Below are 27,661 nucleotides of genomic sequence, written 5' to 3'. Positions count from 1 at the left end.
TCCCCCATGAACCCTGGGGCATTATAGCAGAAGACTGGTATAAGGGGCAGGAGGCGGCACATGGGAGGGCAAGGCCCATATTAGAAGTGATACACTGATAGGCAGAGGATTGGAGTATCATTATACAGTCTTTTTCAGGACCTCTGCAATTCGACTGGGCATGCTCTCAATCAACTTCTGGGCCAATTCCTGACTGATAGCAACCCATTCTTTCATAATCACTTCTTGGAGAATTAGTGGATTTTTGTTTGTCCACCCTTCCTCTTGAGGATTGACCACAAGTTCTCAATGGGATTAAGATCTGGGGAGTTTCCAGGCCATGGACCCAAAATGTCAACGTTTTGGTCCCCGAGCCACTTAGTTATCACTTTGCCTTATGCCGGTGCTCCATCGTGCTGGAAAATGCATTGTTCTTCACCAAACTGTTGTTGGATTGTTGGAAGAAGTTGCTGTTGGAGGGTGTTTTGGTACCATTCTTTATTCATGGCTGTGTTTTGGGGCAAAATTGTGAGTGAGCCCACTCCCTTGGATGAGAAGCAACCCCACACATGAATGGTCTCAGGATTCTTTACTGTTGGCATGACACAGGACTGATGGTAGCGCTCACCTTTTCTTCTCCGGACAAGCCTTTTTCCAGATGCCCCAAACAATCGGAAAGAGGCTTCATCGGAGAATATGACTTTGCCCCAGTCCTCAGCAGTCCATTCACCATACTTTCTGCAGAAGATCAATCTGTCCCTGATGTTTTTTTTCGAGAGAAGTGGCTTCTTTGCTGGCCTTCTTGACACCAGGCCATCTTCCAAAAGTCTTCGCCTCACTGTGCGTGCAGATGCTCTCACACCTGCCTGCTGCCATTCCCGAGCAAGCTCTGCACTGGTGGCACTCCGTTCCCGCAGCTGAATCCTCTTTAGGAGACGATCCTGGCTCTTGCTGGACTTTCTTGGACGCCCTGAAGCCTTCTTAACAAGAATTGAACCTCTTTCCTTGAAGTTCTTGATGATCCTATAAATTGTTGATTGAGGTGCAATCTTAGTAGCCACAATATCCTTGCCTGTGAAGCCATTTTTATGCAACACAATGATGGCTGCACACGTTTCTTTGCAGGTCACCATGGTTAACAATGGAAGAACAATGATTTCAAGCATCACCCTCCTTTTAACATGTCAAGTCTGCCATTTTAACCCAATCAGCCTGACATTATGATCTCCAGCCTTGTGCTCGTCAAAATTCTCACCTGAGTTAACAAGACGATTACTGAAATGATCTCAGCAGGTCCTTTAATGACAGCAACGAAATGCAGTGGAAAGTTTTTTTTGGGATTAAGTTAATTTTCATGGCAAAGAAGGACTATGCAATTCATCTGATCACTCTTCATAACATTCTGGAGTATATGCAAATTGCTATTATAAAAACTTAAGCAGCAACTTTTCCAATTTCCAATATTTATGTAATTCTCAAATCTTTTGGCCACGACTGTATAATGATTAGTAATGACTTATGCTATAAATATGTTACTTTCCTATGTACTACAACTCCCAGTGGTGGAGAGTTACATAAAAACAGCCATCTGTGAAGAAGACCAGATTGGCCAAGTATGTACCTTCATGTTCTCTACAGATATAGGACACCATTATGTGTCCTGCCGTGCTCCTAGTAGTTGTGTCACTATGGATATGTCCTGAGTGACTGGATTCTTCTTCTCATTTACCTCAGGAGGAGAACAGAACGGACTATAATAATAGAATAGAACACAATATGAAGTATCCAGAGTTTTCCATCGGATTTTCTCTTCTTTTCCGATTTTCCGGATCATCTTCATAATATCAGATCGGCTCATTGAATTATTCAGGTTCTGCCTCCATTACATAAGCTATTACAGCAATTTTCAGTTACGTAGGTATACTGCTCCTCACATCTCCCTGCCCCATTTTAAACTGTAAAAACTAGAGTTGCCTGCTGTTGCTGGTGAGGTTGCCTCAGCGGACACAGTCACATGAAATGAATTCATCAGGAATATAACCGCTATACTCTTCATATAGTATCACATGACTTCCAAATCATTCATGGATAGTCTGTATCGGATGATACTTTGCTCTACATTATGACATACTGTATATAGCAGGGTACCTCTCTCTGACATCCATGACATGACATCTTCATAGACTATAAGGGGTTGTCTTAACCCCTTGAGGACCTCCGCCATACATGTACAAGTCCGGTCTTTAAACATGGCGCCCGTTCGCACGTGCAGTGGGCGCCATAGCCACCGGGTTTCTGCTATTCAAAACTTCTCTCTTTGAATTGGAATCTGCAGCAGTACAGTGTGGATGTGGGAAGGGTTGGGTAATCGTGACTTGTGGGTCCAATACTATCGGCAGCAGTAGCAGCACAGTATGGAACAGACAAGGCAGTAGAAGTGGAAACTGTGTCGTGGTAATGATAGTGGTAGTAGGGGAATAGAAGCTGTGCCAGTGGCAGTACCAGCTGTTATATTGTAGGAAACATGAAGGTAGGCAGGTAGAAAGCACAGAGGCAGGATGGCGGCAGCAGAAGCCATGTGGTACAGAATATAGTGGTAGACAGGCAGACAGAACACTGACGTCAGCAGCAGTAGCCATGTTATACAGAATGTGAAGGTAGGAAGGCAGGCTGACAGCACAGTGGCATGATGGGGCACCATCATGAAGAGTGGATCTATTCATCCACCTCAGCCGGAGGAGTGTAAATCCACAGTGATCCATGCCTCCTTCATTTTGACAAAAAATTATGTTTTGGACACTGGCACAGGACAACTTGGTCTATTTGGGTGCTGAAAATCCTCTCTGAGATGACACTGAAGGCTGGGAGAGAACAGAGAGAGTGTACCCAGTTCTTTTCAACTCTGCCCCCCAGTGAGATGATAGTGTGTGGTGGCTGGTGTTATGATCATCAATATCCTTCTGCAACTCCACCTTTAACTCCTCCTCCTCCTCCACCAGAAGTAATCATCCTCAGCCTCCTCCTACTACTCCTTAGGCCTCTTTCACACGAGCATCATGGATTTGGGCCAGATAAGATGCGAGTGCAAAACATTTTAATACGTTTTGCATGCGCGTGACAAAAATCGCCATGTTTGGTACCCAGACCTGAACCCGGAATTCTTCACAGAAGTTTGGGTTTGGGTTAGGTGTTGTGTAGATTTTATTATTTAGGGAAAATAATAGCATTCTTAATACAGAATGCTTAGTAAAATAGGGCTGAAGGGGTTAAAAAAAAATAAAAAATATTTAATTCACCTTAATCCACTTGTTCGTGCAGCCGGCATCTCTTCTGTCTTCTTCTTTGAGGAAAAGGACTTGTGGTGACGTCACTGCGCTCATCACATGGTCCGTCACATGATCCATCACCATTAATGGACCACGTGATGAGCGCAGTGACATCACCACAAGTCCTTTTTCTCCTGCACAGCAAAGAAGAAGACAGAAGAGAAGCCGGGATGCGCGAACAAGTGGATTAAGGTGAGTTAAATTATTATATATTTTTTTTTAAACCCTCCGGCCCTATTTTACTAAGCATTCTGTATTATGAATGATATTATTTTCCCTTATAACCATGTTATAAGGGAAAATAATAATGATCGGGTCCCCATCCCGATCATATCCTAGCAACCATGCGTGAAAATCGCACCGCCTTGCACTTGCTTACGATTTTCACGCAGCCCCATTCACTTTTATGGGGCCTGTGTTGCGTGAAAAACTCCCAAAATAGAGCTTGCTGCGATTTTCACGCAACGCACAAGTGATGCGTGAAAATCACAGCTCATATGCACAGCCCCATAGAAATGAATGGGTCCGGATTCAGTGCGGGTGCAATGCGTTCACCTCACGCATTGCACTCGTTTGGAAATCTCGCCCGTGTGAAAGGGGCCTTAGGGTTTTCTTCTTGTGGGTCCCCAAAAGCTACAGGGCGGACAGCAAAATGCGTATGCTGTTCTTCTTACACAGCTGCCCACTGCTGATTGAGCATTATAGACTGTTCTAAAATGAGGGGGATGATATTGTTTAAGCCGCAGTTGCCCCTACTTTTTTCAATGGCTTCAGCACACCACAGGCATCTCTGATGAGCTCCCACTGCCTTATCTTGAAACAACACATGATCCCTTTTGATGTGGTCTGGTGCAGGATAAAATCATTTATGGCTTTACGCTGCTTGTACAGGGACTCTAACATGAGCAAAATGAATTCCAGGGAGTTTGGACTGAAAGTCTGGGAAAGCATTGCTTGCCACTTAAAAATGACTGAAATGCAAGGACAATGTCCTGGACATTGCCAGGACCTTCCGCAAGCCAGGTGTTATTTCTCCCAAATTCAACATGGCCACAATGTTGCGGCCACTGTCGCTGACCACTTAGCCCAGTTGGAGTTGGCGGGGAGACAGCCAGTGGGATATTTGCTGCTTGATGCAGTGTAGCAAGTGATCGGCTGGGTTGCTACTGTTGCCCAGGCCAAACAGCTCTAACAAGTATGGCAACACTTTACACACATAATAAGGAGGGGAATTGGAAGTGATTCTCTGCCCTGCTGTTGTTTTGAGGACAAAAGGATGTCTATGGAGGAAGAGGTGGAGCAGGTGGATAGATGGTTGGTGTGCTGCCTCACTATGAAAAACATTGACCCAGTGGGCCATGAAAAACATATACTGTCCCTGACTATACCAGCTGCTCCAGGTGTCCATAAAGGGGTGCGCCCTTCTGCACTGCAAGGACAGCCCATGTTCTAAGGCAGGGATGGCTTTTTTGGAGAAATGATGTCGGGACCCGAACTTGACCCCAAACCCGAACCCTATTTAAGTCAATGGGGACCCGAACTTTGGAGCACTAAAATGGCTCTAAAAAAGTCATGGAAAGGGCTAGAGGGCTGCAAATGGCAGCAAAATGTGGTTAAGAGCATGGCAAGTGCTCTGCAAACAAACGTGGATAGGGAAATGACTTAAAATAACATAAAATACGTAAAAATAAAAATAATAATCTTGATCTAGGAGGAGGAGGTCGATATGGAGTAGGAGGTTGAGGAGGCGGTGGATGTGGCGGTGTAGGTGGAAGCAGCGGTGGAGGAGGTAGCCAACACTGGTTTTTGGTTTTGTTTCATAATTTTTTTTTTGTTTAAATTTGGGAAGACCCCAAAACATTGGGAAATATAAAAAGTAAAACAAAGAGAAAGTGTGCTGGAGTACAACAATGGCTGGGTGAGGCCGGTATACATGTCTATTCTGCACAAGGTACGGACAAGTCCTGTGGGATCCCTGCCTGGTTCAATGAATGTGAGCTTGTCCACATTGGCTGTGGACAGGCGGCTGCGCTTCTCTTTGATAATCCCCTCCTGCCGTGCTAAACACACGTTCAGGCAATACACTGGCTGCAGGGCAGGCCAGCACCTCCAAGACATAAAGGGCAAGCTCAGGCTATGTGCCCAATTTGGAGACCCAGAAGTTGAAGGGGGCAGACCCATCAGTCAGTACGTGTAGGCGTGTGCACACATACTGCTCCACCATGTCGCACGTCCCCGTGATGTCCACGATCCAATTGGATATCTTCTCTATCAACTTTCGATGTTCTTTTTTGCGCCTACCATGGTGATAACACGTAGCAGGGAATCAGGGTTCCACGCCAGACAGGGAGCGTGAGAAAGGGAGACCATATCCAAGGCAGGTCAATGGCTGCAATGTGATCAAGCAGAAATGTTTGAGAGGTTATTGAAGCAGAAGCTTCCAAGTAAAGGAGGGGGCGCGCGGCAATTATCCACTCCCGACTCGGGGAGGTAGTGACGATAAATGACAATACAGGACTCTTAAGATGCCCTGTTATTCGGATGAGTAATAAAAAAATGACAGGGAATGTCACTGGGGTATTTTGGATTTGGAAACGTTAGACAGGAGAGGCCCTGCTGCGGCTTTATTGACTCTAGATAACTTCTGCCTGATAGCACTTCCCCGTGACGTCCATGATCCAATTGGATATCTTCTCTATCAACTTTCGATGTTCTTTTTTGCGCCTATCATGGTGATCACGCGTAGCGGGGAATCAGGGTTCCACGCCTGAGAGGTAGCGTGAGAAAGGGAGACCACATCCAAGGGAGGTCAATGGCTGAAATGTGATTGAACGGAAATGTGGGACAAGTTATTAAAGTGGAAGAATCGAATGAAAGGAGGGGGCGCGCATCAATTAAAGACGAATTTACAGAAATTTAAGACCCTGTTACCTATGCGGAGCAGGGGTTTGTATACGGCAAAAATGGTAAAATGTCACCTGAGAATGTAACAGATGATTTTTTTAAAATTTAGGTCCCTGTCACCTATGCAGAGCAGGGGTTTATTCACAGCACAAATTGTAAAATGTCACCCAAGAATGTAACAAACGCTTTTACACCCTGCTCCCTCTTCTGCTGTGCTGGTGGCTCTGTACGACCACCACCTCTTCCTCCAAACTGCACACGTCACTCGCATGACCTTGATTCCATGTGGGGTCTAGTACCTCATCATCCTCCGCATCAGCTTCCACCCACTCTTTACCCCTGCCCTCCTTGTCGGTCTGCACACTGCAGAAAGCCGCAGCAGTTGGCACCTGTGTTTCGTCATCATCAGAGATGTGCTGTGGTGGTCTTCCCATGTCCTCATCCTAAAACATAAGTGGTTGGGCAACAGTGCACTCAGTCTCTTCCACTTCTGGTGCAGGGCTATGTGGATGGCCCACGGAAACCCTGCCAGCAGAGTCATCAAAAAGCATAAGAGATTGCTGCATGACTTGGGGCTCAGATTGCTTGCCTAATTTGCAAGGGGGTGAGTTGAAAGACAGATGGCCATGGGCTGTAGGTGACAAGTTGCCAACTCTGATCTTTCAGCAGGAGACCGGGTGGGAGACAATGCGAAGGAACTGTAGGCACTGTCAGCCCCCCAATCTACTATCGTCTGTACTTGTTCTGGCCTCACCATTCGTACTGTCCCAAATGCAGTGTAGGCCGTAAATTTACTTTATAGCGTTAAAGATGAGCATTTGTTACCCAACAATGTAACAGACGAATTAGTGAAATGTATTTCCCTGTCCACAATGTAAAGCAGGGGTATATCACAGCCAAAAATTGGTGAATTTCACCAGACAATGTAACAGACAAATTAGTGAAATGTATTTCCCTGTCCACTATGAAGAGCAGGGGTATATCACAGTCAAAAATTGGTGAATTTCACCAGACAATGTAACAGATAAATTAGTGAAATGTATTTCCCTGTCCACTATGTAGAGCAGGGGTATATCACAGCCAAAAATTTGAGATATGTCACCCAACAATGTATCAGACAAATTAGTGAAATGACTTAAAATAACATAAAATACGTAAAAATAAAAAATAATAATCTTGATCTAGGAGGTGGAGTTCCATATGGAGTAGGAGGTTGAGGAGTCGGTGGACGTAGAGGTGTAGGTGGAAGCAGGGGTGGAGGAGGACGAGGTAGCCAACACTGGTTTTTGTTTTTAATTTAATTTAATTTTTTTAAATTAGGGTACACCCCAAAACATTGGGAAATATTAAAAATACAACAATGAGAAAGTGCGCTGGAGTATAACAATAGCTGGGTAAGGCCGGTATACATGTCTATTCTGCACAAGGATCCATGCCTGGTTCATTTTAATGAACGTGAGCTTGTCCACATTGGCTGTGGACTGGCGGCTGCGCTTGTCTGTGATAATGCCCCCTGCCGTGCTAAACACACGTTCAGACAATACACTGGCTGCAGGGCAGGGCAGCACCTCCTAGGCGTAAAGGGCAAGCTTAGGCCATGTGCCCAATTTGGAGACCCAGAAGTTGAAGGGGGCAGACCCATCATTTAGTACGTGTAGGCGTGTGCACACATACTGCTCCACCATGTTGCTAAAATGCTGCCTCCTGCTAAGATGTTCCATATCAGCTGGTGGTGCTGGTTGTTGTGGCGTGCTGACAAAGCTTTTCCACATTTCGGCCATGCTAACCCTGCCTTCTGAGGTGCTGGGGGTGCCCCAGCTGCGTTGGCGACCTCGTCCTCCTCCTCTGCCTTCGCCTTGTGCTTCCACTGTGCCCTCGCTGTCAGGTGGGAATGCCATAAGCAGCACACCTACCAGCGTGCTCTTGTACTCGCGCATCTTACGATCACGCTCCAGTGACGGAATTAAGGACGGCACGTTGTCCTTGTAATGGGGATACAGCAGCATGGCCACCCAGTAATCAGCACAAGTTAGAATGTGGCCAACTCGCCAGTCGTTGCAGAGACACTGCAGCATGTAATCACTCATGTGTGCCAGGCTGCCGAGAGGCAATAACAAGCTGTCCTCTGTGGGAGGTGTATCGTCTGTGTCCTCTGTATTCCTCCTGGACAGTCTGTGGTGCAACGTGACGTTGGTGGATAGAGCGAGACATGATGTCCCAGATGTGCTCAATTGGATTCAGGTCTGGGGAACGGGCGGGCCAGTCCATAGCATCAATGCCTTTGTCTTGCAGGAACTGCTGACACACTCCAGCCACATGAGGTCTAGCATTGTCTTGCATTAGGAGGAACCCAGGGCCAACCGCACCAGCATATGGTCTCACAAGGGGTCTGAGGATCTCATCTCGGTACCTAATGGCAGTCAGGCTACCTCTGGCGAGCACATGGAGGGCTGTGCGGCCCTCCAAAGAAATGCCACCCCACACCATTACTGACCCAATGCCAAACCGGTCATGCTGGAGGATGTTGCAGGCAGCAGAACGTTCTCCACGGCGTCTCCAGACTCTGTCACGTCTGTCACATGTGCTCAGTGTGAACCTGCTTTCATCTGTGAAGAGCACAGGGCGCCAGTGGCGAATTTGCCAATCTTGGTGTTCTCTGGCAAATGCCAAACGTCCTGCACGGTGTTGGGCTGTAAGCACAACCCCCACCTGTGGACGTCGGGCCCTCATATTACCCTCATGGAGTCTGTTTCTGACTGTTTGAGCAGACACATGCACATTTGTGGCCTGCTGGAGGTCATTTTGCAGGGCTCTGGCATGCTGCATTCTGCTGTTGCGGGCGCTGGCAGCAGGAATTTCCACCCACAGCGAAACAGGTGCGGGTACCAATCCTACCGCGCCTGCAAGAAGAGAGCGGTTTGAAGATGTGTTGGTCACTTCGGATATGAGATCATTCTTGCAGCCAACCCATCGACAGCCACCCTCCGGATCTAGCCTCAGGGAACGCCTAGACCAACAGGTGTCTGACTACATCGGGTTAACACTCTGAGAAGCGAGGAACCCCTGGACTACTGGGTGTGCAGGCTTGACCTGTGGCCAGAGCTGGCACAATTTGCCACGGAAATCTTGGCTTGCCCCTCGTCGAGTGTCCTGTCCGAAAGGACGTTCAGCGCAGCAGGGGGGATTGTAACCGATAAGCACTCGCCTAGCTCACGACAGTGTGGAATACCTCACATTTCTAAAAATGAATGAGGCATGCATCTCGGAGGAATTCTACACCTGTGATGACCACGTGTAATTTAATTTTCTCATGCCAGCCCACACATATCCGCCACCACATAGAACAAAGAATGGTCCTTGTCTTATGTATATACAGCGGCATAAAAGGCCTTTTCTGTCAGGTGAATGACAAATTTTTGGGACCTCTACTCCAGTGGCCTACAGTAAAAATTGTATCGAGTGACCGCCTAATGTGTCTCCAGACACATAATCACTAGTTCTTTTCTGTCAGGTGAATGCCTAATATTTTGGGGCCTGTACTGGCCTACAGTAAAATTGTTATCCACTGACCGTCTAATATACCTCCAGCCACTTGTTCTTTTCTGTCAGGTGAATACCTAATTTTTGGGGCCTGTACTGGCCTACAGTAACATTTTTAGCCAGTGACCGCCTAATGTACCTCCAGCCACATAATCACAAGTTCTTTTCTGTCAGGTAAATGCCTAATTTTTGGGGTCTATACTGGCCTACAGTAAAATTGTTATCCACTGACCGTCTAATATACCGCCAGCCACATAATTACTTGTTCTTTTCTGTCAGGTGAATGCCTAATTTTTGGGGTTTGTACTCCACTGGCCTACAGTAAAATTGATATTCAGTGACTGCCTAATGTACCTCCAGCCACATATTCACTTGTTCTTTTCTGTCAGATGAATGCCTAATTTTTGGGGCCTGTACTGGCCTACAGTAAAATTGTTATCCACTGACCGTCTAATATACCTCCAGCCACATAATCACTTGCTCTTTTATGTCAGGTGAATGCCTAATTTTTGGGGCCTGTTCTCCCGTGGCCTAAAATAACATTCTTCTAGGCTCTAGCAGGGCACATTTTTGAGAGTTTCCCTTTAAGACGCATAAAAATGGCCCCTGATTAAAATACATATTTTTTGTGGAAATTTTTGCCATTGATCCCCCTTTGATATGTCACTCTCCAAGTTGTGGGACTATTTGTGCACTTCTAGTAAGTATTTGGTGGCTGCAAATATGACCTGAAGGTTTTTCAGGTTCGCCTGCCATTAAAGTGAATAGGGCCCACCGCGAACGCGTGGTTCGCGAACATTTGATCGTGAATGCGCGTTCGCAAAACGTCCCGACAGATGTTCGTCCATCACTAGTGCACACTTGATGGTTATATTCTCTTAATACAAGGGCGCATACACTTGATGGCTACAGTTTCTCAATATAAGGGCTTATTCGCTTGATGGTTATATTTTCTGGATATCAGGTCACATATATTTGATGGCTATAGTTAGAGATGAGCGAATCAAAGCTGACGAAGTCGAATTCGTTCCGAACTTCAGGAAAAATTCGATTCTGAACGAATGCAAATTTCCTCGCGCTTTGTGGTACCAAATCGCAATTTTTCCTAACATGGCGACTAGCCGGCTACAATGGTGGCTACACGTGTGAGGACATGGGGCAAGGAACTCTGGGAAGGCGGGATGACCCATAATGCCATGCATGCAGCCAATGAGCAGCCAGCCAGCCCGGTGATGTCACAGCCCTATAAATACGGCGGCCATCTTAGAGTCTGCCATTCACCATCGTACATTGGTCAGGAACAGATGTGTATGCAGGCGCTAGGGAGAGTGAAAGAAAAACGAATTGTTAAAAAAAAGAGGAAAGAAAGGATTTATTAGTGCAGGGAAAGGATAGTGAGAGAAATCATTTCACAGGCAGGGAGAGACATGTGCAGATGCTGGGGACAGTCATAGGAAAATCCTCATTGTGAAAAAAAGCAATTTACAAGTGCAGGGAAACATTACTTGGGGATACAGATAGTCTCATAATACAGCTCTGTCATTCCAGCAATTAGTTATTGGGGTGCAAGTGCTATGTGTAAAAGCCTTTTTGTGGCTTTTATCTGTGGAAAAAGATAAATATATACGCAGGTCACATTTGCTGTTAACTGCGCTGATATCATTTAGTGGCTTATTTCAATACAATACGAGAAATATTTACGCAGGTCACTTTTTTGTTATTTGCGCTAAAACCGTTTATTGCCATATTTCTGTAGAAAAAGAGAAAAATAGACTAAGTTCATATTTGCTGTTATCCGCGCTAAAAGCGTTTCTTGTCATATTTCACTCCATTACGAGAAAATTAGACGCAGTTCACATTTGGTGTTATTTGCGCTAAAAGCGTTTATTGCCATATTTCTAGAGAAAAAGAAAAAAATAGACTTAGTTCATATTTGGTGTTATTTGCGCTGAAAGTGTTTCTTGTCATATTTCACTACAATACAAGAAAAATAGACGCAGTTCACATTTGGCGTTATGTGCGCTAAAAGCGTTTATTGTCATATTTCACAACAAATGAGAAAAATAGTCGTAGTCCACATTTGGTGTTATTTGCGCTAAAAGCGTTTATTGCCATATTTCTATAGAAAAATAGACTTAGTTCATATTTGGTGTTATTTGCGCTGAAAGTGTTTCTTGTCATATTTCACTACAATACAAGAAAAATAGACGGAGTTCACATTTGGTGTTATTTGCGCTAAAAGCGTTTTTATTGCCATATTTCTAGAGAAAAAGAGAACAATAGACTAAGCGTTTATTGTCATATTTCACTACAATACGAGAAAAATTGACTTAGTTCATATTTGGTGTTAATTGCGCTAAAAGCGTTTATTGCCATATTTCTAGAGAAAAATAGACTTAGTTCATATTTGGTGTTATTTGCTCTAAAAGCGTTTATTGACATATTTCTAGAGAAAAATAGATTAAGTTCATATTTGCTGTTATTTGCCCTAAAAGCGTTTATTGTGATATCTCACTACAATACGATAAAAATAGACGCAGTTCACATTTGGTGTTATTTGCGCTAAAAGCGTTAATTGTCATATTTCTAGAGAAAAAGAGAAAATATTCGCAGTTCACTTTTTCTGTTATTTACTTAGAAATCATTTAGTGGCCTGTAAGAGTCCAATACGAGAAATATATATGCAGTTCACTTTTGCTGTTACTTACACTGAAATCGTTTCATTGCCAATTTCAAATCCTTTAGTGGCCTATCTCAGTAAAAAAAGAAAAATATATTTGGCGCTTTGAGGGGTGTTTTAATTTGCTTTTAATTTATTTAGTTCAGCTAAAAGTATGTCAGACAGAAAAGTGCCAGGCCCTGCACACTCTGCATACTACACCCGTATTGGGTCTATAGTACTCTGCATACTACACCCGTATTGGGGAGACCTCTCATATGTGATATCTATCTGGCTATCCCAGAGTCTTAGCTCTATCTTTGGGTCATACCATTCTGCGCCACACATTGCGCAGTTTCATGGTGGTGTTTTTGATGCTGCTGGCCTTGTGCTTCTCCGTGTACTGTATAACATCCCGTTGTTCTCCAGATTTTTTTTATATTTTATAATAAATGATATTTTGTGATACTATATTCCACTTGTTTGGTTTTTAGTTTACTCTGGATGTGGTACAAGTGGGTACTTTAGCTGTCTTAGTTGACAGAGCTGCCTTTTTGTAGGTTTACAGTATTTATATATATTCTTAGGCAATTCCTCATACATGGATTTCCGAGCACGTGACAAAAATTGGTTGTCACAGTTGGGAACAGTATTTGGTGATACCACGGCACAGGACACGGAGAAATGTGATAGCAAGGAACTTAAGCTTAAGATCAGAGAGGCCCTGAAAAAACGGACCAAGCTGTGGTGGAACAAGGCCGCACTAGAGAATTACCTTATTAGGAATATTATACCACGGGGCCTTAGGGTTCAAATCTTTCCCACGTTGGAGGGGGAGGACCCAACATTTACCACCAAATGGGAGGAAACCCTCACTAAATGCTCTCAAACCCTTATCGAGCTGCTCATTGGGGCAGACCGTAGAGCTTTGGAGGCTGTGGAGAAGGACATTGACGGCCACAAGGACGGTATCCAGTTACTCCTGACCAAGGAAGAACTGGAGTCATTTGATAAAAGTTTAGAAGAAGATCTTGCCAAGTGGGAGCGGGAGATACAGTCCATTAAAACTAAAAAATTCCAGAGAGACCTGGGGGATTATCAGCAAAACAAAGTGTTTAAGTGGCAACGTACCAATCCTAGACCGGAATCCCGTTCACGCTCTCAATCCTTGGTGTCTTCAGCATCTGAAGAAGAATGTGGCGTGCCTTTTTTAGAAGGACGCCCGGCCGCGGTACGTGGTCCGGATCCCGAAAGGGCAGGGTACAATCTACGCACCCCAGTATACAAACGGAAACACTGGAACGGGAATGGCCGAGGGAAGAGAGTACAGCACTGAAGGTAATTAATCTTTCTACCATCAGTCTCACTACAACACAACAGCAAGTCCTCCAGAAGGGTTTATCCTTTTCTCCGGTGGGTAGATTTGACTACTTTGAAGTAGTTAAAGATTTGGAATTGTTTGCTCGGAAGCTGCTATTTAGGAAACATTTCAGTCGTGGTCGCGAGGCGACTGCCTCGATGTCGCCGGCTGAGAGGCAGGCGATTCGCGACCTGGAATCCCTTTTAGAGGATCAGATGGCCAATGTACCTAGGAGATCCCCCGTACATCTGCACAGGCGCTCTCGTACATTCCCCCCCAAAACACTGTGCCCCGCGGTGGATGTCTTTGTGAAATTGGTTAAACGAGACCTTAATATAGACCATGTACATATTGGAAAAGACAATCTGACTCGTTCACAGAGACAGGCACTGCGGGAGCTACAGGAATTGAGAGATGTGGTGATTAAACCAGCCGACAAGGGGGGGAATGTCGTGATATGGCCTGTGCAGATGTATGAAAGAGAGGTTTTTAGGCAGCTGAACAACAGGCAGTGCTACTGTAAAATCGAGAAAGATCCCACCATACTTTATAAGAACGAGTTGGATGATATCCTTGTAGAAGCCTGTGATCAGGGCATTATCACCACCAAAATGATGGAAGGGCTGAGGGTTGACTTCCCGGTCAAACCCACTCTATATCTGCTCCCCAAGGTGCACAAGAGCCGTACTCATCCTCCCGGACGTCCGATCGTGTCGGGGATCGGCAGCTTGTGCACCAATGTGGGAAAGTTCATCGATTTTTTCCTCCAGAAGAGCGTAGAAACCCTCCCCTCTTTTGTTAAGGACACCACAGACATGCTGAGACGGCTGAATGGGATCCATGTTGATCCGGATGTGGTCCTTGTCACATGTGACATCGAATCTCTATACACGTCTATATACCATGACCAGGGAGTGCGGGCATCCAGATCCTTTTTGACTATGTCAGATTATGATAACAGTTTGATCGAATTCATTCTGACATTGCTAGAATTTATGCTTACGCATAACTATTTTTTATTTAAGGACCGCCTCTTCCTACAGCTCCAGGGGACAGCTATGGGGGCATCTTGTGCCCCCTCATATGCCAACCTGTTCCTGGGGCTGTGGGAGAGAGAGATTGTCCAGGACACACCTGGATATGATGCCGCACTCCTATGGTCTAGGTATATAGACGATGTGTTTTTTCTATGGCAGGACACCATTCCAGCCTTGGAAAACTTTTTGGCCGGTCTCAACCATAACACACGTAACATCAGACTCACCTGGAAATACAGTCTCACTAATGTTGAATTTCTGGATATAATGATTATCAAGGGGCCTGACGGATATTTGTCCACTGATCTTTTTAGGAAGTCCAGTGCCGTCAATGCCCTTCTCCACGCCTCCTCTGCTCACCACCCGAATACGATACAAGCAATACCCACAGGGCAGTTTTTAAGAACTCGCAGGATCTGCTCCAGTGAGAAGCAGTTCGAACAACAAGCAGGTGCTTTGACACAGCGATTCCTCGAAAGAGGTTATCAATATAATACCATACAGCGGGGCTACGAAAGAGCCAAAAAAACATCTAGAGACTCCTTGTTGGTGAGTAGAGCTCAGAAAAGGGATAACCGAGACACATGTGTGAGATTTATTACCCCCTTCAATACGAAATGGAGGTATATTCAGAACACTCTGAGGAGACACTGGTCGGTGTTGCACACAGATGGTGATCTGGCGGTATGCCTCCCTGCATACCCCCAGATCACTTGGAGGCGGTCACGCAATTTGCGTGACATCCTCACGAAGAGTCATTACGTCCCTACACCTAGGGGAGGTATCTTCGGCAGCAAGGGACCCAAGTGGGGGTCCTTTTCCTGCGGATCGTGTGCCGCCTGCAGATATATGATTCGTTCTACCGCCTTCAGTGACTCCTCAGGCCGTAAAGATTTTAAGATTGTACACAACATAAATTGTAACACTGAGGCTGTGATATATCTGATCACATGCCCATGTAATCTTTTTTATGTTGGTATGACAAAGAGAGCCCTGAAGATACGGGTTCTTGAACATGTTTGTAAAATCCGAGCAGCTGCGGAAACACCTGAGAAGGACTGGGAGTCACTGCAGGCGGTTCCACGACATTTTCGTAGGTTCCACGGGTCCGATCCAGGGGGGTTGACGGTGAAGGGTATTGACCGTATCCATCTAGGGTCTAGAGGCGGTAATATTAAAGTGGCTCTACTCCGTAGAGAGACTAGGTGGATTGTCAACCTAGATACCGTCACTCCGTACGGCCTTAATGAATCTAACAGTTTTTCTTCCTTTCTATGAATATTGCGCGAATTTTATCTGTAGGGTATATTTTTTCTTTTTGTTTTATTGTATTTCATTTTCTATAATATTGTTGTTTCTTTCTTTTTGAGATTATATCATTCATTTCTGTGTGGAATTGGTGATGATGGACAGAGTAACCTACTGGGATGACATGGTCGCTACAAGAGAGGACATTCGTCTAGATCTCCTAGCAACACAATTATATCATATTACTTTGAGTGTATATATTTGGTGGGGCATTCCACTGGGCACCGATATTTCATGTGTTGTAAACCTCTCTGACATACCTTGTTAGTGAGACCCTGTGCCCTGTCATTCCCATCGGTGTGGAGATTTTTTAGATATTTTATGTGTTCCGTGCCACAGGGGTGGGGTTGGTTCGATCGTAGCCCTTCTTGTGGGGTTGTGAGTGCCCGGGTCGACCCCGCATACGGCCTTCCTGCCGTCGGTGGTGCCGCCTCGGCCACTCGCACCCCACACCTGTTATTGTCCACTCTGCGACTCCTGCGGTTCCCTGGTTTTTGGGGGTTGGGGGTGTCTCGGTTGACCCCGCCGGCGGCTTTTTGCCGCCGGTGGTGTCACCCCGGTCACCCCTTCCCTATCAGGACTTTGAGGATTTTTTAATCATCCATGTTGGGTTGTGGGTTGGGTGTGCCCAGTGTGGCCCCGCGGGCTGCCTTTTGCTGCCCGGGGTGCCGCCCTTGTCGCCCCCGCCCTCGGCCCGTACCATGGAGGGCAACTATGTCTTAGGGTCCTCATTATGTGGCTCTCAATATAACATTATCTTTGTCTATTAATTCAATGGGACGATTCCTTTCATCTGTATGAATTGTTGCTTTATTATGTCCAATGTTTTAGGCCTACATGCCCTTATGGTCCTTCTATTTTATATACATGTATCCGTTCTTTATTGGAGTGATTGTATTATCACGTATATTTTAGATTGAGATCGAAAGTGCATTGTATTATGGGCCAATTACGGGCCAGACTACACTATTACAAGCATGAGAACTGCCAACTGTATGCCTTTTGGATTATGGATAATAATGGCCACTTGTACACTATTGATAGCATTTCTTCACATATATGATGTTCTTATAGGAAAATTATTCACTTCTTATTCACTATGTATTTAGATCAATTATATGATCGTTATAATGGTATTGCGGTTCCAATTACATGGACCCCAAATACATCACGTTTTTTACTGATATGTCACCGTGCGGGCAGATCACGGAGTTATGCTATGGTTAGCCACTCCGATGGGTCCATTTATATGGACCCCTAATATATCACTTTTTAATTTTATTTGTCACTGTGTGGGCAGGTCGTGTAATTATGCTATATTTCGCTATATCCATGATCATGCCATCACCTTATACTATATATTTCTTATTCTGTATATATCATTTTCATGCATTTTTCGTTTATATCACATAGTCACTGGCGGTTTTCTTTTTAGCACAGCGTTGCCTGTGGGTGTAGGACCCTGTGTGGATATAGCGGGTGTGCGCCTGTGGCAGTACCATATCTATTGTGCGACTTTTAGCTTCATCCCTAGGCCCTAATCTTAGCCGTTGTTTGCGGTTCACCTGCGTTCCACGGGGGTCGCGGGGCGCGCATGCGTTGGCCGACGCCATCTCGACGCGCTCCATGACGTCTGTCAGCGCCGCGCATGCGCGGTGTGCAGATGGGGACGCGCTGAGAGATGGCGCCGCGTATCATGGTGCTTCCCGCGCCCGTTTGTGTGGTCCGCAGGTGTGCCGCATGCAGGTAATTCTTTTCCATTGTCCCACCCCCACCATATGCTCTATATATACCCTGCTCATCTAGCATTCAGTACCTCCTGACGAAGCCGCTGAGGTGAAACGCGCGTCGAGGTCTCGCGCTCAGGGCCTGTCATTCATCCCACCACCATGTCTTCAGGTACGTCCCGCTATTAGCACGGTTTCATGCTGCGTGCAGGGCACCCTCGTATGTATCCACACTGGGGCCTCTGTACTTAGGCGCACGTTTGTTATTGTTATTTCAGCCTGTGATCTACATTTATTGTATTATTTTTTATTTGGCTGATTGTGGTGCCTACATCATTTCCGTGCTTGCCAGCTACGGCTCTGGGTTTACCATAATTGGTCTGTGGTACTCTGCATACTACACCCGTATTGGGTCTATAGTACTCTGCATACTACACCCGTATTGGGGAGACCTCTCATATGTGATATCTATCTGGCTATCCCAGAGTCTTAGCTCTATCTTTGGGTCATACCATTCTGCGCCACACATTGCGCAGTTTCATGGTGGTGTTTTTGATGCTGCTGGCCTTGTGCTTCTCCGTGTACTGTATAACATCCCGTTGTTCTCCAGATTTTTTTTATATTTTATAATAAATGATATTTTGTGATACTATATTCCACTTGTTTGGTTTTTAGTTTACCCTGCACACGGGAGTGTCAGAATCGTAAATGATTCTGGCGCAGGCACAGGTCGCAGCAGATTAAGGGGGCGTGGCAGCAGGGGTTTCTTCCTGAGGCCTCAGGTCCACATGTCAGCTAGCAGTCGTGTCTTGACCAGCAACCTAGCGGTTCTTGATTGGTTGACTGGATCTTCGACTTCGTCGCAAGTGACAGCAGCACCAGCAGCCTGAGTCTAGAGTCGCTGATGAGCAGCTTTCTTCACCCGCATAGTGAAGAAACTACTCACCAGCAGCAGAATCTAGACCTGGAGCAGGACCTGAACCAGCAGGTGGTGGCATACTTTGACAGCACCCTGCCAGCCGTCATAGAAGATCCGCTGGACTACTGGGCAGCCAAACTGGATTTGTGGCCGCAACTGGCCGAGTTTGCACTGGAAAAGCTGTCCTGCCCGGCCAGTAGAGTGGCATCAGAGTGGGTGTTTAGTGCTGCAGGGGCCATAGTTACCCCAAGAAGAACTCGCCTGTCCACCCAAAATGTGTAGAGACTTACTCTTGTCAAAATGAATCAGGCGTGGATCAGCCAGGATTTCCACCCACCAATGTCTGATGCATCAGATTAGATCATCCATCTCCAAACTATGTCACCGTGCCACTCTGTGGTATTATGCTGCTGCTGTTGATGCCATATTCACACTATGTCACCATGCCAGTCTGTGGCCTCCTGATGCTGCCATGTCCACACTATGTCACAGTGCCACTTTGTGGCTCCTGATGCTGCCATGTCCACACTATGTCACTTTGACACTCTGTGGTATCATGCTGCTGCTACTGCTGTTGCTGCCATCTCCACACTATGTCACTGTGTCACTTCGTGGCCTCCTGATGCTGCCATCTCCACACTTTGTCACAGTGCCACTTTGCTGCCATCTATGTCACCGTGCCACTTTGTGGCCTCCTGATGATGACATGTCCACACTATGTCACCTTGCCACTCTGTGGTATCATGCTGCTGCAGTTGCTGCCATCTCCACACTATGTCACCTTGCCACTTTGTGGCCTCCTGATGCTGCCATGTCCACACTATGTCACCTTGACACTCTGTGGTATCATGCTGCTGTTGCTGACATCTCCACATTATGTGCTTCCTGATGCAGTCATGCCCACACTATGTCACCATGCCACTCTGTGGCATCCTGATGCTGCCATCTCCACACTATGTCACTGTGCTACTCTGTGGTCTAATCATGCTGCTGCTGTTACCTCCACACTTTGTCATTGTGCCACTCTGTTGCCTCCTGATGCTGCTGCCACCTCCAGACCATGTCATTGTGCCATTTGGTGGTCTCCTCATGCTGCTTCCACCTCACCACTATGTCATAAGGCCACTCTGTGGACTTCTCATGGTGTTACCACCCTCCCCACTCTATGATGGGGTCGCTATTGTCCTTGTTTGGCCTTCTTGAAATCACCATTTATTTTTTTCTTTCTTTTGATCGGTCAGCAGGAAGGAAAAATGAGAAGCACAACGGATCCTGTCTATGTAGCAGCTGTAAGGCCTGTATGGTCGCATCAAAATTGGCTTATGATTTGGTAGCCAAAATTAGGAGTGGGTACAAAACACAGACGACATGCAGATATTACCTTCACGTGTCATCTCTGTTTTAGATCCACTCTTGTTTTTTTTATCATTACCAATACTGATGGATTACTGACCAAATGCTGACCGAGTGAAGGCAATTGCTCCACAGACAGGATCCGTTTTTGGTGGGTTATTGTCCTGATGGATCAGAGGAAGGGCAAAATAATCTGTGACTTTAACACAAACTTACTGCTGACACCCTCTTCACTCTGTCGGGGGGCTCTACTTGTATAAACGTTTAATAGAACAGGTTCTGTAGACATCTATGTGGAATCAGCTGACAAGGATGTAAAAGGAGTGCGCTTCTTATTGAAGCTAGCATGGACCTGTAAGGCTGAGTTAATACTTAAGTTATTTGGTCAGTTTTGGCCCAGTGACTGCCCAAATAAGTGAAGTGTAGACTCCCTATGCATATTACTGTAAGGCACAGTGTTCTACACCCATATAAAGGCTCTATGCAGCCCGGAACTAGCAATTTTTTATTGCAATTCGTTGGGAATATATTCGGATCGAAGCAAATTTTTTCTGAAGATTCAGCAAACTGGCCGAATCGAATTTTAAAAAAATTCGCTCTTCTCTACCTATAGTCTATGAATATAAGGGTGTGAATACTTGATGGTTACTCAACTGGCATGGTGGCAGGTAACACCTAGCTTGTATATTTCAGAACTTTCTACTAGGGGTTCAGCACATAGTGGGGGAAATAAATCTGAATGTGTCCCAACCCAGTTAAGGCACATTAGCGTTTTAAGCGGATCTGTCATGGATCTGAAAAAACGCTTCTATTACAACAATAATACAACTGCATGCATCCGTCATGAACGGATCCAGTTGTATTATGTCTTCTATAGCCTTGACGGATCCGTCATGAACACCATTGAGAGTCAATGGAGGACAGATCTGTTTTCTATTGTGTCACCGTCTTGCTCCGCACCACATCGCGGACAGAGAAACTCTGCTTGCAGTGTTAGGGTACTTTCACACTAGCGTATATGTTTTCCGGTATTGAGTTCCGTCACAAGAGCTCAATACCGGAAAAAAACTGATCAGTTTTAGGCCTCATGCAAACGACCGGTTTTTTTTGCGGTCCGCAAAACGGATTTCCGTTGTTCCGTGACCGTTTTTTCTTCCGTGGGTCTTCCTTGATTTTTGGAGGATCCACGGACATGAAAAGTGAATAAAAAAACTAAGTCAAGTTTGCATTGAAAATGATAGGAAAAACGGACACGGATCACGGACACGGATCACGGACGCGGATGACTATCTTGTGTGCATCCGTGATTTTTCACGAACCCATTGACTTGAATGGGTCCGTGAACCGTTGTGAAAAAAATAGGACAGGTCCTATTTTTTTCACGGACTGGAAAAACGGATCACGGATGCGGAAGCCAAACGGTGCATTTTCCGATTTTTCCACGGACCCATTGAAAGTCAATGGGTCAGCGAAAGAAAACGGAAAACTGAACAACGGCCGCGGATGCACACAACGGTCATGTGCATGAGGCCTTATCCTAATGCATTCTGAATGGAGAGCATCAGTTCAGTCCCTCTTACGTTTTTTGGACGGAGAAAATACCGCAGCATGCTGCAGTTTTCTCGCCGGCCAAAAATTCTGATCACTTGCTGGCATTAATTTACATTGAAGTTTATTAGTGCCAGATCCGGCATTAAGTGTCCCGGCAAAACGGATCTGGATTTCCGGTATGCGCATGTGCAGACCTTTAAAAATGCAAAAAAAATTATGCCGGATCCGTTTTTCCGGATGACACCGGAGAGACGGATCCGGATCCATCTGAAAAATGGCATCAGTTTGCATCCGGATTGCCGGATCCGGCAGGAAGTTCCAGCGACGGAACTGCCTGCCGGAATCCTCTGCTGCAAGTGTGACAATGAATAGGAACAAAACTGAAGCGTTTTCTTCCGCTATTGAGATTCTATGACGGATCTCTATAGCGGAATTGAAAACACTAATGTGTAAATAGCCTAACACAACACCATAAATACTACCAATACCACTACACACTGAATAAATAATGATACCGTGGTATTACTAAAAAAAAAAAAAAAAAACACTGCACAAAGACCACAATTGACACATGTGTTCTCCGATTGGAGAAATCAACTTTTCCAGCTGACCTCTACCCCATGAAGACGACTTCTACTCACTACTTGGGTCTACACCTACACAAACTCCCCAATGGGTCGGCAAAACTGGAGATGCGGCATGGTGCGGAACGGAACCCTATGGAAGCACTACGGAGTGCTTCCGTGGGGTTTCGTGCCGTTCTTCCGTTCCGCAAAAAGATAGAACATGTCCTATCTTTTTGCAGAACGGGCGGATCGCGGACCCATTAAAGTGAATAGGTCGGCGATCCGCTGCGGCTGCCCCACGGCAGGTGTTCGTGCATTGCGTCCTGCAATTTTTTTTCTGTGACAAAATCCTCCATGTATCCCATGGCAGAAACTTCTGGGCTATGTTCGGGTTTTCAACATGGGTTTTCGTGTAGACCTATTCTGCATTTAGCTTTACAGAATAGAGCTTAACTGGGAGGAGGCTCCATTTGTGGCTTTGCGAGGTGTTCACGCACGAAAACAGTGGGAGGCAGTTTCGGATTTTGGCTTGGTTTTCGACACTGAATCCACACTGAAACCCATGCCCAAAATCCTCCTTGTGAAACTACCGTAAATGAACTAAATGTAGTGCACTAGACACCGAGTAGTTGTGATGTGACTTGCAGCCTGTCCAGAGTTTGAATAGCATGTTGTGATATTATGAATTAGTTTCATTAATTGCAGTCCTTAGGCCTCTTTCATACTACCGTTTTTTTTTTTTTCGTTTTGCGGGCCACTTTTTGCGTTCCGTATACGGTCCGTTCATTTCAATGGTTCTGCAAAAAAAAACCTGAATGTACTCGATTTGCATTCCGTTTCCGTTACGTTGAAAGATAGAACATGTCCTATTATTGCCCGCAAATCACGTTCCGTGGCTCCATTCAAGTCAATGGGCCTGCAAAAAAAACGGAACACATACGGAAATGCATCCGTATGTCTTCCGTATCCGTTCAGTTTTTTGCGGGACATCCATTGAAAATGTTATGCCCAGCCCAATTTTTTCTATGTAATTACTGTATACTGTATATGCCATACGGAAAAACGGAACAGAAACGGAAACACAACAGAAACAAAAAAGGAACAACGGATCTGTGCGGTAGTGTGAAAGAGGCCTTAACTAAATTCGAGATCAGTTAGGGCTCATGCACACGACCGTATGGCTTTTTCAGTGTTTTGCGGTCCGTTTTTTACGGATCCGTTGTTCCGTTTTTTGTTTCCGTTGTGTTTCCGTTTCCTTTCTGTTTTTGCGTTCCGTTTTTCCGTATGCCATATACAGTATACAGTAATTACATAGAAAAAATTGTGCTGGGCATAACATTTTCAATAGATGGTTCCGCAAAAACGGAATGGATACGGAAGACATACGGATGCATTTCCGTATGTGTTCCGTTTTTTTTTTTGCGTATCCATTAACTTGAATGGAGCCAAGCACTGTGATTTGCGGACAAGAATAGGACATGTTCTATCTTTTCACGGTACGGAAATACTGAAACGGAATGCACACGGAGACACCAGTATTTTTTGCTGAACCATTGAAATGAATGGTTCAATATATGTACTGCCTACAGAACTCAAAAAACGGCCAGTATACTGAACGCAAAATACTGTCGTGTGCATGAGCCCTTAATGGTAGATACAGGTGTATTTGGCTCTTTCAAATTGGGTAGACGGGGGCAGAGAGTTCTACACTGTTCAAATCATCTGTTTTTCTAACTTCAATTGCCAAATGTATACCATTTTTGTAAAATATGTTTGATTGGAGAACCTATTTAACAAAAATCTGTCTTAAAGTGTTTTTGACATCTTTATTTCGGACACTGTAGACGATGGGGTTTAGCATGGGTGTCACGGCTGAGTAGAGGATGGAGACAGAATTGTCTACATTTGGAAAGGAACGGGAATGTGGACGTAAATACAGAATCATAAGGGTCCCATAGTAGATAGTCACCACAGTAATGTGGGAGGCACATGTGGAGAGAACTTTGTACCTTCCTTGAGAAGAACTGATCTTGAAGACGGTGGAAAGAATATGAATATATGAAATCAAGGTCAAGAAAAAGGATAAGCTACCTATGGTCCCTGCTGAAATATACATGGCTACCTCATGGAGCCAAGTATCACTGCAGGATATTTGTAAAAATGGGGGTACCTCACAAAAAAAGTGGTTGACATGGGGGTTGCAGAAGGACATCTCAAAGGTGTAGATCACATGTATTATAGAGTTAAGGAGGCCTATGGTCCATGACACAGTAGCCAGACATATACAGCTCTTCCAGCTCATGATGGCATTGTAGTGCAGCGGTTTACAGATGGCAGCAAATCTATCATAGGCCATGACTGCAAGTATGACACACTCTGTAGACCCGAAAGCCAAATGAAATTGCATCTGAACAGCACATTCTAGTAGAGAGATGCTCCTGTCTTTGGCCAACGTGTTATATAAGAGTTTAGGGACCACAGTGGTAGAGAAGCAGATGTCAATGAAGGAGAGATTCACAAGAAAAAAGTACATGGGAGTCTCGAGCTTTGGATTAATCCTCACCACAATGATCAGTACAAGGTTTGCTGACAATGTTATCAAATAAATGACCAAGAAGGAAAGGAAACCAATGACCTTCAAGTATGGAACAGTGGACAAACCGAGAAGAATAAATCTGCTTGAAGACGACTGGTTAAACAGTTCCATAACACCTAAAAAAGAATGTAACATGGACAAAATGGTAAAATGGAAGCTTATTTTTATCTTGTACATTTTGATATAGTTGGTGCATAACTTACTGTAAGTAAGTCTTAAAATGTAGGGTCTCAATTACTAAATTGAGGTTCATTTTCTTTATTGAAAAACTTGTTACTAGTGGGGCGGGAAAAAAAATATTTTGCCAAAGTTCTTTATGATTTATTTTTACGTGGCTCACCTTCTGGTATTAATTTTACATTAACTTTAGGCATAGTGGTTAAAATAATACTGCATTCCTATAGATTTTGTTGCATTTTACTGCTTTTGAATAATGAAAGCACTTTCTATGTTTGTTTGTTTTTGTGTGGTCACATTCCAAAACTGATAAATAATTTAAAAAACATCTTTATCTCCAATTGTTTTTTTTTTAAGATTCTTGAAAATTCTCTTCCATCATCATAACTAAATATGACTATCCAAACGGTATCATCTCCCTCAAAATAAAAAAATAATTGAAAATATTTCCTAATTAAATATTTTAATAATCTCTCTCAGTCTTCTTGTCAATTACATCGGAACCTAAACTTGTCTATTAATCAGAAATATGTCCCACATACCCCATATTTCTTCAAATCTTGCCAATTTTTCATATCTAACTGCATCTAATCTTTTATTACATTTCCCCTCTCTATAAAATACTCTATAAAAACATCTGTTGGACACGGATCAAAACACGGATTCCAGCCGTGAGCATTCCGCATTTTGCGGAACAGAAGGGCCTGCCCCTAAAAGAACAGTCCTATCCTTGTCCATAATGCAGACAATAATAGGACATGTTCAATTTTTTTAACATAATACGGACATGGAATGCACACTAAGTAATTTCCGTTTTTTTGCAGCCCCATTGAAGTGCATGAGCCCTTAAAAACAGAACTCTTCCAATATCTATGTTTTATTTGTTGCCAGTATATGCTGAATCAAATTCATAATTTTCTTGGGAACCCTATCAAAGTCCATTCCCAACAAAACAAAACTTCCGGGGACAAAGTGACTCATATTCCCACTACGTTCTACAACGTTTCTATAACTCCCTTCGAGACCCTACCTACCTACTACATTCATCACAATTCCATCACATATGATTTAATGTTCCTTTCGCATCAATGTTTTTCTAACTGATCACAATGTCCTCCCGTTTATTAGTAGACAACTTTAATTTAGCAGTTGGATAAGAATAACTGGCCTTCAATTCCTTTAAAAAAGTACTCCCTATCCCAACCCTATGTAAACCCGTCACACTCTGCGAATGATAAGGGGGGTTGTAATAAAGGAAACAAATATTTTACCTCTGACTTGGGTCATCTGAAGACCTATAGGGACACAAAGAAGTTAGCAAATCACAGATTCTCCTCTCTTGGCATGCTGCCTACTCATCCCCTGCTTGTCCCTTCTCATCCTTCTCACAGGCTGAAGTGGGATCTGCAAGTACAATATACACAACTTCCACTTCAACATGCTCTAGCTCCTGCTAAAACCTGGCTAGAAAATTCTATTAAAATTAGAAAATAGAAAATTAAATGGCCAGACCTTCACTTTACTACAGGTACCTGCCCGTCACAGAATGAACGAAGACCGATGTTTAGATTAGAGAAAAACTCCAAAGCAAGGTAGGATGAAGAATGGCCCTCAATTTTATAGTACTGGATAGAATGGTGCTCTTATAACAAAATATGGCTAATAAATTTCATAGTGTGGGAACTAATATGTTGTGAAGATGAATGTCACTGTGTGTTACAGCGTAGAAACAATCCTGTAGCCGGGGAGCCTTGAAAAAGTACCTTCAGTCATATCAAAAACAATAGTCCAGACATATATACATTGGATGATAGTAAGACAATGTGACCTGCTTAAAACCACATCCCTCAGTGTTATCAGTAAAATCAAACATCTCATAAAAATAAAAGGTATATATTTAAATAAAAGTTTGAAAGACATCCTGAAACATAGTGGTTTCATCCTAATATTCCACATTTCTCCTACATTCATTTATAAATGGAATACATCTTTTGAAGTCTATTGACTCAGTGGTGAGCTCTCCAATAAAATAGTGTCCATATGACGGCACAGGCTTGAGATGAGCTCTTATATACAGTTTTACTGTCTCTTTAATTGTTCCCAGAGCAATAACTGAGCCAAAAGGGATTATCCTTTCCATTGAAAAGTTTTTCTTTCTTAACTTAAGAATCCAAACAATCATTGAAGAAAAGTTGAGTTTTACTAAAATTCTTAAAGGGCTTCTGTCACTCCACTAAACTCATATTTTTTTTTTTGTCTCCTTAAAATCCGTATGCTGCGATTTCTCAATATATAGGGCTATTACTCAGTTTGGTTCAGTAGTTATATAAAAAAACGGACTTTTATAATATGCAAAAGACCTCTCTAGCAGCAGGTAGGGCGGCTACCTGCTGCTAGCAGCCGCATCCTCCATTCATAATGACGCCCCCTTCTCATGTTGATTGACAGGGCCAGTGGACGCGCTCGTTCTCTGACTGGCCCTGTCTGCGTTTTAAATCTCGCGCTGCTCCATCCTCAGTGCGCCTGCGCCGGGTGTACATGTGAAGTTATCTGCGCAGGCGCACTGAGGATGGAGCGGCCGAGCGAGCGTCCTCCACTGAGTGCGCCTGCGCCAACTGAAGACCGGCGCGAGATTTAAAACGCAGACAGGGCCAGTCAG

At 44.5% G+C, this 27,661-nt stretch overlaps 1 protein-coding gene across 1 annotated transcript; it reads right to left on the bottom strand.

The window, feature by feature from the left end:
- Positions 1 to 24,015: 24,015 nt before the first annotated feature.
- On the bottom strand, positions 24,016 to 24,936 carry LOC120981547 (olfactory receptor 5G3-like). The gene has a single exon (XM_040411083.1). The coding sequence runs from the start codon at positions 24,934 to 24,936 to the stop codon at positions 24,016 to 24,018; it is 921 nt and encodes a 306-aa protein (XP_040267017.1).
- Between the last annotated feature and the right edge of the window lie 2,725 nt (positions 24,937 to 27,661).

The sequence above is a fragment of the Bufo bufo genome, chromosome 11, assembly GCF_905171765.1.
Source record: "Bufo bufo chromosome 11, aBufBuf1.1, whole genome shotgun sequence".
Classification (NCBI taxonomy): Eukaryota; Metazoa; Chordata; class Amphibia; order Anura; family Bufonidae; genus Bufo; species Bufo bufo.
The sequence above is the reverse complement of the archived record's forward strand: the minus strand, read 5'-3'. Positions and strand labels throughout refer to the sequence as shown.

Coding starts and splice junctions, on each gene's coding strand:
- LOC120981547 (XM_040411083.1), bottom strand. CDS start 24,936: ATGGAACTGTTTAACCAGTCGTCTTCAAGCAGATTTATTCTTCTCGGT.